The following is a 15,655-nucleotide window of genomic DNA, read 5'->3' as shown; positions in this document are numbered from 1 at the left end:
CTGGAGACTGAGCCATGTTAGCGCCATAAAAAAAAATATGAGAGCCACAGCAAGATCTGGACAAGCTACAACCACACTCCAAATATCATTTCATCACTAAATTGCCTGGTGAAAGGTGTCATTGAGGAAGAGGACAGTTTGGGTAAGGATGTGAGGTTCATTCTGGTATTTTTACAGAGAGAGCTCAACTCAATCACAGTGCTGACTATCCCAGTACCATTTGGTCATTTCTTATTGTACACTTTATATGCAGTTTTATACCTATAGATATTCATATCACTTAAGCAGCTAGAGAGGGTGTTTGTAGAATGTATTCCCAATGCATATAATTTTAATCAAAATTTTTATTTTGTTTGTATTGCCATCACCATGTGTTAGGTTTGGTCCTAACACTTTAGCATGTGATTTTGGGTTTTCTGTGGTCTCTTCCCCACATTACCAGACCATGGCATGTGAGAATCTCAGATGAGAAGGATACCCAATTCCATAACTGATGCATAAAGCTACATCCATGAAGAGAAAGTTACAGGCTAAGTTGGAATACCTCCAATGGGGAATACAAATTCAGAAGGTATCAGACAGGTTCCTGAATCTAACAAAAAGGTTGAATGTGACAAATATTTAATATTTCCAAGTTGGTCTTCTGGAAACTCAGTCAGGAACAGGAAGAAATAAATTCCTGGACCAGGAGTATGGAAGTTGATTCCGGAGACCAGCTATGGGAGTTGGTTTGTGCACCCCATTTCTTTCCTTCCTTTGCTGTCATTAAAAATCGGACCTATTTTCTTGTATTATCTCTACCTTACCATACTTAGGAGCCATTCTTAAGGTTTAAGATGTATAGCTTTGACTTATCATAGGATGCCTTCCAAGGAAATGATGCCATTTCTTCTAGAGTCTAAGAATCTCCCAAGAGTATGAGAGATGAGGTCTTATATCTCTGGGTACATAAAACTGCTACAGTAACTTAGGCATCTGAGGAGAATAGCTCATTCCCAGGGGCTTAGCAGAGACCACTAATGTTTATGGTGAGCGGGGTCCTCCAGATACTTTAGGACCTGGTTTCCCAAGAATTCACAAATCCTAATCCCATGTGTCAAAACCACTAAGGTAGACCCAGGAAGCCCTCCACCAGAATTAGCAGATGAAGAATAGTAGGGAGGGGGGCTTGCCTTCCTCCATAGTCATTCTGGTTGCTTCTTTGCTCCACTTGCTCCAATATCTTGACTCACTGAACCTGAATCGTAGAGCCAGGACATATTCTGTGAAAGCCTGAAGCCCTGTGAGGTTGTAGACCCGTCCATGATCCTTGAAATTGACTTCCATCTGTAAGACAGAATGGATTCAAGCAGAAATGGAGACAGCATGTGCTTCTTTTCTGCTTCTCGGCTTCAGCTGCAGTGCTTTCTTGCTGAGACAGGTCATATCCATGGTAAGTATGACTCACACCCTGAATCCTCCTCCTCCTCCCCACTTGCTAGTTGGAAGTTTGTGTATCAGAGACTTAGTGTCCACTACTCTGAGGGGTACAATGCAGAGCCCAAAGACACGGGGGCTACCCAGTCTTTGGCTTAAACTCCAAGGTGATTCTGATACCCAGAAATCCAGCAAAATAAAGCAAAACAAACAAGCATGAAAAGCAGAAAGATGATTGTCATGAAGAAGTAGCTAACCCTAAAACAGTAGTTTTCAACCTTCCTAATACTATGACCCTTTAACTCAGTTCCTCATGTTGTTGTGGTGACCCCCAACCATAAAATTATTTTATGGTACTTTATAACGTAGTTTTGCTACTGTTATGAATTTTAATGTAAATATCTGATATGCAGGGTATCTGATATGTAACCCCCAAAGAGGTTGCTAACCAGGTTCTAAGTACAGGCAGCAATCAGGAATGGGTAAGGAGAAAGCTCTGACAGACTATTGGATGTTCTGTTCCTGATTTGGGTGGGTTCTTACATGAATGCTGAGTTAGTAACAATTCATTAGATGCAATGTATATTTTGTTCTCTTAAAATATGCTATTTGTTTCGTAAAAGATTTTTTAAAATGTTTACAATGGCCAAATAATAGTTTCTGGTGGCCGATACTGCAATATACAAAACAGGGTATAATACAAAACCAAATTTCTAACTCTGCAGGGTGTCATTGTGTTTGGAATACAAAATGTATATGGTAGGATGTACTCTCCAGCTAAAAGGCACAAATGGAAAATGGGGAAATAGAATAGTCACTAGTAATATTTTTTTTCCATGTAAAAAGTGAAAGATGCAATTCTGGATGACAAAAAGTTATCAATAAGGGCCTTCTTTGCGTCTCTAGTGGAAATACCACACTGGGATAACTTACCCAGTGGCTACTGTTGACAGTCCTGAACCGAAGTGTGCACATTAAATCAAATACATAAATATCTTCATGGGGTTTCCATTGTATCTGGAACATTTTATTTGAAATTGGATTCACGCTTAAAATTATAGGTGGTTCAGTTTTCACTGAAAAACAAAAACCATACAATCTTTATATTTATAGACAGATGAGAAGATACTAATAGTGTCTTCCCAGAGTTAGAACACAGTAAGCCTAGAAAGCCAAAGACAGTCTGTATTCTGTGGTCCACTACTACATGCAGATGCATTAGCAAGGCAGTAGAAAGAGACTGCCACTCTCCCAAGGCCTGGACCAATGGAAACAGCATACCCAGCAACAAGAGAATTGCTATGATTTCTTTGCAAATCAGTCCTTTACTTAATGCCAACCACCATGATGGCAAAACATAAGAATACATTTAATAATGAGGATGATGTAATCATAAGCAAAACTAGGCTTACAGAATAAACTAAAACGGAACTGTTTATGAAGAGACTGCACAACCATCTAGCAGGCCACTTCTTTGGCCCCCTGTGATGAAGAATGACCACCAGAAAATGTTGTTCATTTCTTTGCATGCTGTGAACATGGAGTCCCAAATTTTTTTCTGAAGATATGTATTTTAGCCAACATGATGGCTCACATTTATAAACAGAGAACTTAAGAGTCTGAGACAAGAAGTCTTAAACAACTTCTGGATAATACAGAGCAAGAAAAATATATAATTAAAAAAAAAGTCACCCAGTGTCTCCTTAGATCTCCATATAGAAAGTTTGGTTCTCGCCAATTGGTTACTAGAAGGTTGTGGAACTTTTAGGGGAAGAGCTTAGGGGGCGGTCTAGAGGTCATTGGGCATTTAACACTGAAGAGAACAATAGACCCCGATTCCTTCTCTCTTATTTTGTTCTTCAGCTATGAGATAAACCGCTTTGAAGCAATGGGACCAGTTGGCATAGGCTGAAACCTGTAAAACCATGAGTGAAAACAAATCTTTTATTTTTATAAACTGTCTAGACATGTGTAGAGAGAATATCTTATAAGCATTGCCTGTCAATAAAAAAGTCCATGGCCAATGAGCTGAGGCAGAAAATAGAAGGCGGGACATTGTCAGGAAGAGAGAGGATTCTGGGAAATAGAGTTAAAAGAGAAGAGAAGCATGGGGGTCGAAATGAGAGAGGAAACAGGGAGATGGACCGAGGAGATGGATGTAAATTAGCAGCAAGAGTAATTCAGAGACGCTGAGGAGATGCTGAGGAGACGCTGAGGAGATAAGGAAGAGGCAGGCAGGGACTGAAGAAGAGATAACTAAGCAAGTGGGAAACATAGAATAGATTAAATAGTTAAGTAAGTTAAGAGCTAGTCAGATGCCAAGAAGCGCTTGCTGATGGGAGCCTGGAATGGCTGTTCCCTGTGAGGTTCTACCAGCACCTGACCAATACAGATGCAGATACTCACAGCCAACCATTGGACTGAGCCCGAGGACACCAACAGAAGAGCTAGGGAGAGGACTGAAGGAGCTGAAGGGGATTGCAACCACATACGAAGAACATTATCAGCTATCTGGACCACCTAGAGTTCCCAGGAACTAAACCACCATCCAAAGAGTATACATGGAGGGAGCCAGAGCTCCAGATACATATGTAGCAGAGGATGGCCTTGTCTGACATCAATGGGAGGGGAGGTCCTTGGTCCTGTGGAGGCTTGATGCCCAGCATAGGGGGATGCTAGAGTGGTGAGGCGGGAGTGGGTGAGTGGGTGGAGGAGCACCCTCATAGAGACAGAGGGGAGGGGGAAGAGGGAATGGGATGGGGGAAGTTTGTGGAGGGGTAACCAGGAAGGGGGATATCATTTGAAATGTAATGAATAAAATTATTAATAAAAAAAAGAGTAAATCAGAGAATGAGCCAAAGTTTATGGTCTAGGTATTTCATAATAACTAATTAAATTCAGTCATTGCTGTTGGGAACTACATGGCCAGGAAGAAAAATCAGATTTATTATTTTTTTTACAGATACGTGTTACAGTAACATAAAGATTGACTGACACAGTTAACACCATATGAAAAAACTAACCCAGGAAGCTAGAGAGATGGCTCAGTGGTTGAGAGTGCATAGTGCTACTGTAGAGGACCTAAGTTCAGTTCCTAGCACCCATATCAGGCAGCTCACAATCACCTTTAGCTCCAGTTCCAAGAGCATTCAACACCTCTGGCCTCCACAGTCACCCGTACTCATGTGCACATACCCACACATGTAATTAAAATTAATAAAATTAATAAAATGACACCTTTTAAAAAGTGAGCTCAATAGGACAGGCATGGCATACATGCTTATAATCCTGCTATTTGAGAGGTAGAAGACATTAAAATCAGGGGTTCAAATTTAGTCTTGCCTATGTGTGAGGCCAACCTGTCCCAAAACACTAAAATCAAACAAACAAAACAATTACTTACAATGTACCAACTATCAAAATGTAACAATTTATAAACCTTAGAAGAAAACACCGCAATAAATTAGGGTTTAGATGTAATACCTGAAGCACAAGCAATAAGAGAGAAACAGAGGCATTGATTTCATCAAACTTATTTTGTTGTCTGAAGAGTCACCATCAAGAAATTTTAAAGATCATTCAAACAAAGGGTGTTAGGAGAATCTTAATCTCAGGGTTGTGGGTTCATGCCCTACGTTAGGCGCCAATTTTTAGTGCAAATTTAAAAGTGGCACTTTTTTTCTCTAACCTGGCTAAATCCCAAATAATTGAGACAGAGACTATCAGATTTATTCAACAAGCTTTAAGACACAATAATGAGCAGATATTAATCCATTCTAACCTTCTAAACTAATCTGACTACTTCTTAACCAAGATCCCTGAGATACTTTCATTTTAGTGTTGATCTGGTCCTCTCTGCTCTATGTGTGTTCTCAGGGTGGCTCCTGGGCCCTCACCTAATCCTTTCTTCCTCTCTTTCTTCTTCTCCCCTGGCTTTATTCAACCAACAGTTTTAAATTAAGGAGCAAGGTTTGCACAACAAAAGCCGGCATCCATGAGAATTCTTTTGTCTGGAGGCAACCAGGCCTTGTGATACAGAATTTCGCATTACAATACAATAGACCAAACCTCGGAAGGCCCACAGTATATATCTATTATTCCCTCAAACTCTGAGTTTGCATTTGAACTTAAAGATTCCTTTATTAGGGGAAGGAAGTTGGAAGAGCAATCACTCCAAATGTCCCTACACAGATACCGTCAACCACTTACCTATGGAGGTTAATTCCCAATATGTGATGTCAGATTTAACTTTCCCATCTCTGTTTTGAGCTTCCACTTCAACAGTGCAATCATCTGGGGGTGTCACATAGGCAGAGGGAGAGCGAAACCAAATCGAAGCCTCTGTAGCCTTAGCAGTGCAGCTTTTTTTACTATAGTAGCTTTAAAAGGAAAAGGAGTTCAACATGTGTTTGAAAACAACATCACACTTAGATGAGCTAAGCAGCATTTGTGACTTCTGCTCTGGATTTCTCAGGAGAGCTAGCTGTGTGGGGATTTGGTGCCTCTGCCAAGGGTACCTGCTTCCTGCCTGCCTGAGATGCTGTGAGCCACATAGACCCTCAGGAGACCCCAAAGAGCACATGATGGTGCCTTCCTACTGTAAGAGAGAACAGATTGCCCAAAGTCCAGGTCATAATCAACCCTGTAGACTATATGGCAATACATTCCTACTTTAAGAAATAATCAACAGATTGTTCTAATTCCATATCAGAGTCAAATTACTGTAGCTAGAGCCTTAACAATTTATCCTTTCAAGGCTGTCAGTGGTGGTACCTGCCTTTAATCTCAGCACTCCGTTGGCAGAGGCAGGAGGATTTCTATGAGTTCAAAGCTAGCCTGCTCTACAGTGAGTTCCAGGACAGAGTTACACAGAGACACCCTGTCTCCTCCCTCTCCCCAAATTTAAAACATCAGAGAATTTGCTTAATAAATTATTGTAAATATAACTAATATTTAAAATTCAGGATACAGTCATGTACAGAATAATCACCATTTTATAAAAGCATTTATTTATGTGATTTGTCAGAGATGCTTGAAAAGCTCTTTATAAAAATGTTTAAATAATTGTCTTCTGACAATGCAATTAAAAATTCATGTTTCGCTGGGCAGTGGTGTCGCACGCCTTTCATCCCAGCACTTGGGAGGCAGAGGCAGGTGGATTTCTGAGTTTGAGGCCAGCCTGGCCTACAGAGTGAGTTCTAGGACAGCCAGGGCTACACAGAGAAACCTTGTCTCAAAAAACTCAAAAAAAAAAAAAAAACCAAAAAACAAAAAACAAAGAGTTGCCTTGGTCAAGGTGTCTCTTCATAGCAAAAGAATAGTAAGGCATAAGGCATGAGGTAATAGACAGGTAATATATAACACATAATGATCGGTGACTGATGGTGGATTGACAGACCTGCTTGAGCTGTCATTCTCACACCATTAACAGGAATCAGGTGGAAGAGTGTTAGAACATGGTCCTCACGGATGCATGCGAGGAGAGTATTGAACACTTATGAGACACTCCAGGAAACAAAGCCAGGGTCTTGTAATCTCGGTTTCTTCCAAACATAGACTTGTTCTTTGAACGAGTTTTCATCTCCTCCCAGGTATGGCAGATAGGACTGGCTTTACTTCAAATTACTCATTATTGCTTACTGTTATTATTCAATTAAATATTTAAACTATCCTTTATATGCCTGTACGGAACAACATGTTTTTGCCACAGGTGGCTTGCCCTTGTGATTGTATAAAGCTTGAACTCACGAGACTTTTCCTCGTGTGACCTTTCTTAACCCTTAGAGAATGAATACTCTGATACATTTGTCTGATACTCTGAATAAAGTCGGCTGCTGCAGGAGACTCTAGTCCACCTCACTAATCGGCTCCACTCTCCCAGGTGCCTGTAGAGCAGTGTCAGGAGGCCACAGCCATAGCCTATGTGGCTCTCAGGTTGTGAACCTCGAGCAGAATTAAACAGGAGGCTCGGCTTGCAAATTGAGCTAGGGAGGGATGGAGCTTAGACAAATGGAATCTGAGGATCAGAAAGGACCTTGAAGGTTTCTGATAAAAAAAAAATGGCTCCTGGGGTAGTGTTGTGTCATGATCATAAGCATGGGCACAGATCTGTATAGGGTGAAATATGTCACACAAGTAAAGTTTAGTGTGGACTGTGACCATTGCTAGTGCTATGGCTAATGTTTGCAGGTATTTATTCACGTCACAGCCCTGGGACTGCATTCTTTCTCTTCTTTCCCACACTTACTTCCAGATGTCTTTGAAGTCTCAACTTTAAAACTACCCACATTGGGAGCTGGAGAGATGGCTCAGAGGTTGAGAGCACTGACACCTCTTCCAGAGGTCCTGAGTTCAATTCCCAGCAACCACATGGTAGCTCACAACCATCTGTAATGAGATCTGGCGCCCTCTTCTGGCATGCAGGCATGTATGCAGGGAGAACACTGTACATAATAAATAATAAATCTTAAAAAAAAAAACTACCCACATCTTCTTCTCTCTTCCTCAGGACAAGGATTTGTTCTTTTCTTTTCTTCTTTTGTAAATATAAAGTAGACTTCCCTTTGAGTGCACACATGTGTGAATGCACAAAGACAGACAGACAGACAGACAGACAGATGCAAATACACACACACACACACATATACCACCACCAACACCCTTGTAATAATTGACTCTCTACTTGAAATAGAAAAAAAAAAGTCCATCTCAAAATAAACTCCAGCCTGAATAATTTTGTTTGTAGGAGAACACAAATGAACAGTTTCATTAGCTTTCTTAGAAAACCTGGCTTATGGCTAGAATTGTACATTTTAAATGATAAAAAATTGTATTCTAATGGAAATGCAATCAAAAGGGATGCTTGAGACGGTGAAGAAAAGTCAGTGAGCCCTGAACTGACAAACAGTCACACAGAAACCAGTGGCAGGCTGAGGCTCTAAGCCACAGCCACACTGTATCTGGATCCATGAAAACAAAACAGAGGTATAGCTCTTTCTAGAAAGAAGAAGAGTTAGACTAAATGAAGACTTTCCCAGCATGCTCCTAACTGGAGACCACTCTTAGCCACTCTGGCATCTCTAATGGCAGATCACCACATGACCTATAGTCCTCCCTCTTCAGGTTCAATCCTGCCAGCATGTCTACAAGAAACTGGGATGCCACCCAGCCACTTGACAGATGTAGCTGTCACCCACAAGATATTGAGAAATGTCATCCTTCCTAGGGAACTTGACTCAGGTGAATCAGAAGCCTCAACTCCTGCTGAGGGCACACACACACACACACACACACACACACACACACGCACAGTTCCCACACTTACCAAATCATCGTCACAGTGTAGCTGGTATCATTGGTTTCCTTCTCGGGTCTCCAAGTGCAAGTCATATTTTTATCAAAGTAAAGGATGCAGGAAATGTTTTCCGGCTTAGTTGGCAGAGCTAGGGAGAAGTCACAGAATCACAATTTTAGAACACAAGAACCATTGCTAGCACTCTACACTTTAATCAGTTTCCTTCCAAATCGCATTTGCTAGGTAGAGTAGATTCTCCTAACCCAGTAGTTCTCAACCTTCCTAACGCTATGACCCTTTAACACAGTTCCTCACGTTGTGGAAACCATAAAATTATTTTTGTAGGTACTTCATAACTGGAATTTTGCTATTGTTACGAATCTTAATGTAAATATCTTAATGTAAATGTATTATTTATGTAGGATATCTGAAGCTACCCTTGTGAAAGGAGTTGCAACCCACAGGTTGAAAACCATTGTCCTGACCATACTCAGGAAAAGTCTGTTACTTCAATTATTCCTTTTGAAGAGATGTCTACTTTTAAAAATACACTTTACAGTCCTAATAAAAATAAACAGGTTCAGCCAGGCAGTGGTGGTGCACACCTTTAATCCCAGCACTCGGGAGGCAGAGGCAGGTGGATCTCTGAATTTGAAGCCAGCCTGATTCCAGGACAGCTAGGGCTACTAAGAGAAACCCTGTCTCAGAAAACAAAACAGCAGTAACAGCCAGGCAGTGGTGGCACACACCTTTAATCCCAGCACCTGGGAGGCAGAGGCAGGCGGATTTCTGAGTTTGAGGCCAGCCTGGTCTACAGAGTGAGTTCCAGGATAGCCAGGGCTACACAGAGAAACCCTGTCTCGAAAAACCAAAATAAATAAATAAATAAAAATAAAAACAGCAGTAAGAACAACAAAAACTCACTTAAAGGCAAAAGTTATTTAAAGTAAATATTAGATGTGGGTAAACTACTAAGCAAGGCATCAGATAAGCTACTCAGAATAACTGGGTATGGATATGGACATAAGAAAAATTCAGAAATTCAATTTACACTACACCTTTGTGCACAGTGTTTGCACATCTGTAGCTGATGTTCCTGGTAGTTCCCTAAAGGACAGGAAAAGCACATACTGTCTCATCCAGAACAAAGCGCTTGTGCCCTAGACGGTCCCTAGGTAGTAGAATTTACATATTAATAAATAGTAGTGGGAATGAATTACATTGTCAGAATATGATCCAAGAATGGAAAATTCTGAGTGCCTGTGAAAAAAACTACAAGAAAACAAGAATCTCGTGACCTCGGTTTCTTCAAAGCATGGAATTGCTCTTGGAATTGTTTTCATGCTTGTCCCAGGTGTGGTAGACTGGGTTTATTCATTTGAACTGGTTATTGATTAATTTTTTTATGCCTCTATGGAAAAACATGTTTTGCCACATATGACTTGTCCTTGTGATTGGACACTTTACTCAGGTGACCCTTCTTAATCTTCAGAGTATAAATTGTCTGATGCTCTGAGTAAAGTTGGCCACTGTGTGAGGCCTCAGTCCATGGCCTCTAGAGAGCTGACAGTACATCTTAACTTCTCACTGACATATGTACAATTTGATTTAGTCATGAATGCAGTCAACAAACTGTGGAAATAGAATCATTACCTCTGACTTTTTAAAATTATAAATTTTTACATTTGATTTCAATTGTAGATAGCATGAAATATAAAATGCAAAGTCACAATTTCCAGATCAAGGTAGTGATTAGGTCTGCTTATTATTGGGCATAAATTAATCATTAGATTTTACTATTTAGAATAAGTGTCATAAATTTTTTTGAAAATTTGATTTCTAAAAGATATAGATTCCTTTGTAATCTTAGATTGTGTTATTTTGAGTGGGGTTTTCTGCATTATTATATTATTTTGAGAAGTGGACAATGTTTAGCAAATAAACTCCTACTAATGCCTTTTGAATGTTTGACTAGATAATAAATAGTCTTTAAGAGAAGGTATATTTCAGATGGAAAATCAACTTAAGTCACAATCACATATTAAATCAAAGTTTCCTAGAGAGGAAGTCCCTATCTGACAAGGAATAGAAAGGGTGGATTGGGGAGTTGGCTCTGTGGTAAGAGTGCTTTCTGCAGAAGCCTGAGAACCTGGTTCAGTTCCTCAGCTGACATAAGAAGCTATACAAGGCCCGTAAGCCAGCACTGGGCGGGAAGGAGGATTGCTGGCCACCAGCCTAGCCCAGGGTCTCACAATAAGAGACCTGAAGGGAACAAGACAGAGAGTGAAAAAACAGGACACTCAATATTCTCTTCTGGCCTTGGTCTGAGCAAATGTAGCTATATGAGCATAGACCACTCCCCCACCCCACCCCCACATACACACACACACACACACACACACACACACACACACACACACGTGCTCATAGGAGAGAAGGGAGGAGAAAAGGAGAAAGAGGTATTGGTGGTAGTAGCAACTTATCCCTGCCAGCAAGGACCAACTGAAGAGGAGATTGGAATAAAAAGAGGGCATAGAAAGATAAACATGCAAATGGGCCCTGACCAGCCATCTGGGTTAACATCCTGTTTTACAGGGCTCAGCATGAAAAGGTGGGGAAGTAGAAGTTTTTACCCCAGAAAGACTGAGGTAACCTGAAGTCTAGAAACGAGGAGAAAGTGAGACAGGGCTAAGGAACAGCCATTAAGGCGCTTCAACACCTCGTTTCTGTATTCCTACCTGACTTTACTTTCAGTCAACAGGGGACTTTGTTTGATTTAGCTTAATCATAGAAAATAGGGGTTTTCTACACCTCTGTAATACCTGAGCCATGCAAGCTGTATTTAACTCTTTCAGAGAGATATTACTGTTTACTAGGAAGGCAACAGTAAAGGGCTCCAGGATGAGTGACATTCATCCTTTTGTTTAGTTTTTAGCATTTATGGTTTTTAAAGGGCTCTAGATAGAAACATTTATATATGTACTTATTTATATATTTGTTCTATAATATGTACATTGTCCATATGCACAAAGGAGACCCCGAACAGTGACAAATAAGAACAAGGGAGAACTAGATGCCTCCATATTGGTCTTCCTCTGACTCTCTCCTGCAAGCCCTACATCCATACCCACCCCTCAGTAGTTCAGTAAGAATTTTATCTTCATGCCAAAAACCATGACAAAGATGGTGACTTGCAACTTTAGATGCATAACAAGACCAAAATGAACTGAACTAGACCTAAGTAGCAGTCCATGTTACATGGAGATTAGAAGGTGCAGAATTAACACATTCCACAAAGGGCCCACACAACTTAAGACATCCCTAGGGAGTCCTTGGGACAGCAAGCAGAATGTTAACAGCCTGAATATTTCACAAATGTCACAGGGAAAATCTCATAGAAGATGAACTAAGGGTCATCCAAATATTCCCAAAAGAAATGACTCATTTGCTGACTGATTCACTTCTTATCTTCAGGACTCAAAGAAAATAGCGATATATTTATATGTGTGTATGTGCGTTTGCTGCATGCAGTGTGTATGGTGTATAGTGTATGTGGTATACGGGGCTCGTGGGAGTGTATAGGATTCACATATGCTTTGAGTGTGGTATTTCTATATTGAGGCATGTTTACATTATGCTTGGTTGTATATAGGTGCATATATCTTTAGCCTACACAGTCTGGGGAGATGGCTCAGTCAACAATATATCTGCACAAGTATACACAAGTATGAAGACCTAAGTTTGGATCCCCAGAATCCACAAAAAAGGTCTGGGTATGGCAGTGTGCCTCTAACTCTAGCCATAGTATGGGTGGATGGACACAGAGAGGCAGACCTTGAAGTTCACTGCACAGCCAGCCTAGCCTAGTCATTGAGATCCAGATTCAGTGAAAAAACTTGTCTCAAAAAATAGAAAAGGAACTTCACATGAACCCTTGAGCCTCCACACACATGTAGATGCACCAACATGCTTATTAACAAGTACACATACTACACACAGGTATGAAATAATAACCACAGTAGTCTAGGCAGGAAGTTACTAACATAAAGACAGTAGGCTAATGAGACATTCATGACCTGGGAGATGGCTCAGTCAGTAAAATTCTCCTTCAATTTTTCTGATCTAGTTTTGAAAAACCCAAGCCTGGCATGGTGGCACATACCGCCACGTGGATGTGGATTCCCGGGTTTCATAGGCAAGCCAAGCCTAGCCTATGTGGTAAGTTCCAAGCTAGTGAGAAACCTTGTCTTTAAAAATCTCAAAAGTGAATGGTGACTGGTGACAAAGATTTCCTCTCATCTCTAGATTCACATGCACTCCACACAGACACACACACACACACACACACACACACAGAGCCAGACACACAATACACACACAGTGGAATAATAGAGGCAAAGAAAGATAAATTGTGTACTTCAAAAAAGTTAACCACATGGAAGAAGACACTAGAAGTGTGGGTTAAGGGGAGGAAGTATAGACTCATTAAAGGATATACAATTATATCTAAGTGCAAGTACTTCTTAAAGGTCAGAAACATGCAACCGTATAGGGCCAGACCAGAAAAGAGATTAGTAGTTGCCCAGGGGTGGTAGGGAGGGGAGATAGCTGAGAAAGGGGGAAAGAACTGGAGAATGACTGTTAATGGTTCTACTTTCTGCTTTGGATGAAGAAAATGTTCTAAAACTGACTATCAGATTGTCTGAAGATTTGTGTTTATGTGTACCTGTGTTGGGGCATGTATGTGTAAATGCCAGTACCTGTAGAGGGCAGAGCAGGACCTGGGTTCCCCTGGGGCTGGGGTTCCTGGTCATTGCAAGCTGCTGGAACTGAACTATGGTTCTCTGCAAGAGCACCAAACATTCTTGACAACTGAGCCATTACCACTCTAGCCCTAAAACTGGATATAGGTCACATTATATAGGTCACACTACTGAGAAAACCAAGAGCCTCTTGATCCTAATGTTTTTAACAGAACTGTGGCATATGTGAATGTTATCTCATGAAAGCCAGCTTTCAAAGACAAAGAGGCAGCTTTGGTTAACATGTATTAAAATCAGTAAGTGGAAGGAATCACATATGTAGTTTCCAGGATTAAAAATGTCACCAGGTGTCAGGAGAAAAGAAAATGGCTCCAAAAGTTATTTTCCACTCAGCCAGGGCTGTTTGCATGGTGCTACCTTTCTTTGTTCAGAGTGTGTTGCTTGCCACACACAGACGTTTAATACAGGTATTACAGAAAGGGAGAGTAAATGTTCTTTGGAACCAGTATCTCTTCTTCCTGAACCCACAGGCAGACTTCACTTCCTGGCCCTTTAAGATTGGGAAAGGCCATGGGGCATGCCTTGACCATTTGACATGCAAGAAACAGTTGCTGGTAAATTGCATCTCCCTGCTTTTCAATATTCAGCCCACAGAGATTTTTTTTTAATCTTAATTTTTAAACATAGGTTGTTTTAAATGAAGTTGCTCTTAGGTTGGCATGGTTTAGGTGTGATGAACCTTTTGACAATGGCACAAGAAACTGTCATGTAAAAAGTTCATTCTTGAGAACCATAATTAAGTTAAAAACAATTGGAAAACCTATCTCATAAAGCTAGTTTACAATTTTATGCCAGGCTGTGTTTATAGCTATCCTTGTGCTGTCTACCCCTTTGACACTGTGGCATGATGTCATGATCTGGAAATATGCTAGGTCTCTCATAGCTGTCCTGGGATGTATGCAGCCTGTGGCCCAGATGCTGGACATGTCTGAGTGCACTGGATCTTTATGAGGTCATCGCTTTCTTTAAGAATGAAAGATCATCTCTTCACATTTTCACATGCAAAAGTATTTCTATTGTCAGCACACACACGCAAGCCTGCGTCCAGACATGGGCCCACACATACATTAAAACTGGCCCGGATTCTATTGTTCATCTGTGGATATTCAGAGTCCCTTTGTTCCAAAGTTAAAAATTCTTCTCCAAAAATATATGAACTACACAATCCATGAAAGGCTAACCTACCTGCCAGGCTGAGTTTGCAGAGTAGAGGGAATACCCACAGTGCCAAGGTCCACATTGTTCCAGAATGCACAGTCAGAGGCTGGAGAGAGAGTTCAAAATGTCATCAGTCAAGTGAGAGGCTGCTTCCTGTCTCTCTTTAACAACACGACTCCATTGGCAGATTCTAGGTGTCTGGGCAGGAAGAAGCTTCATTTCTGTCCCCACGCCACCCCACCCCACCCCACCCCATCCTACTCCATCCCGTCCCACCCTACCTCACCCCAACCCACCCACCCTATCCCATCCCATCCTACTTCACCCCACTCACCCCACCCCACACCATCCTGATGGCTGTCTGTCACAACACTTAATAGATCTTTTCTGTTAAATCAACCCAGTCCCTATCTTAAAGATGTGTACTGACAAAGCATTCTTTTTTTTTTTTTGTCCACACTGCACACCACACAAAGCAAACTACCACAAAGAACAGGGCCGAGGCAGGCAGAAGGTAGTACGAATCTGTACAGAACTGAGGCTAGCTTCTAGCCATTGCCTCAGTCACTGAGCCCTGGGCCAAATGAAATAACCCAGGATTCCCAGAAACACTGCTCTATTTCATGTCTCCAAACTGTGTTTGCCTACCAGGGCCCCTTCCCATTATAAAATTATGATACGTGACATTTTGGTTTTGTACCCTAGTTCTTGGCTCATAACTCCTTCCCAAAGGCAGGCCATAGAAACTGTCATTTCTCTTTCTTGAGATGAGTCATAGAAACTCTATCAGAAATTCTAATTTTCCCTGCCTTTTTTCCTTTATTACCTCTTTTTTTCTCCCTCCTTCTTTCCCTCTCTTCCTTCCTTTCTTCTTTGCTTTCTTTGTTGAGACAGGCTTCCACACTGTAACTAAGGTTAGCTTTGCTAAGAGTTTTATGTGGCCAAGGCTGATGCTGAACTCATA

The 15,655-nt window shown here is 41.1% G+C and overlaps 1 protein-coding gene across 1 annotated transcript in view; it reads right to left on the bottom strand.

The window, feature by feature from the left end:
• Positions 1 to 14,806, bottom strand: part of Il31ra (interleukin 31 receptor A) — a 40,478-nt gene extending 25,672 nt beyond the window's left edge. The window contains exons 1-5 of the mRNA XM_028783824.1: positions 14,719 to 14,806; positions 8,741 to 8,858; positions 5,626 to 5,795; positions 2,350 to 2,492; positions 1,173 to 1,326 (exon numbers count right to left, since the gene is read on the bottom strand). Of these exons, the coding sequence (XP_028639657.1) occupies positions 1,173 to 1,326; positions 2,350 to 2,492; positions 5,626 to 5,795; positions 8,741 to 8,858; positions 14,719 to 14,773 (640 nt within the window). The 5' untranslated portion in view covers positions 14,774 to 14,806. The remainder of the gene's footprint in view (positions 1 to 1,172; positions 1,327 to 2,349; positions 2,493 to 5,625; positions 5,796 to 8,740; positions 8,859 to 14,718) is intronic.
• Positions 14,807 to 15,655: the final 849 nt, after the last annotated feature.

The sequence above is a fragment of the Grammomys surdaster genome, unplaced genomic scaffold (genome assembly GCF_004785775.1).
Source record: "Grammomys surdaster isolate TR1022 unplaced genomic scaffold, NIH_TR_1.0 99, whole genome shotgun sequence".
Classification (NCBI taxonomy): Eukaryota; Metazoa; Chordata; class Mammalia; order Rodentia; family Muridae; genus Grammomys; species Grammomys surdaster.
Note: the sequence above shows the minus strand (reverse complement) of the source record. Positions and strands in the feature narration are given on the sequence as shown.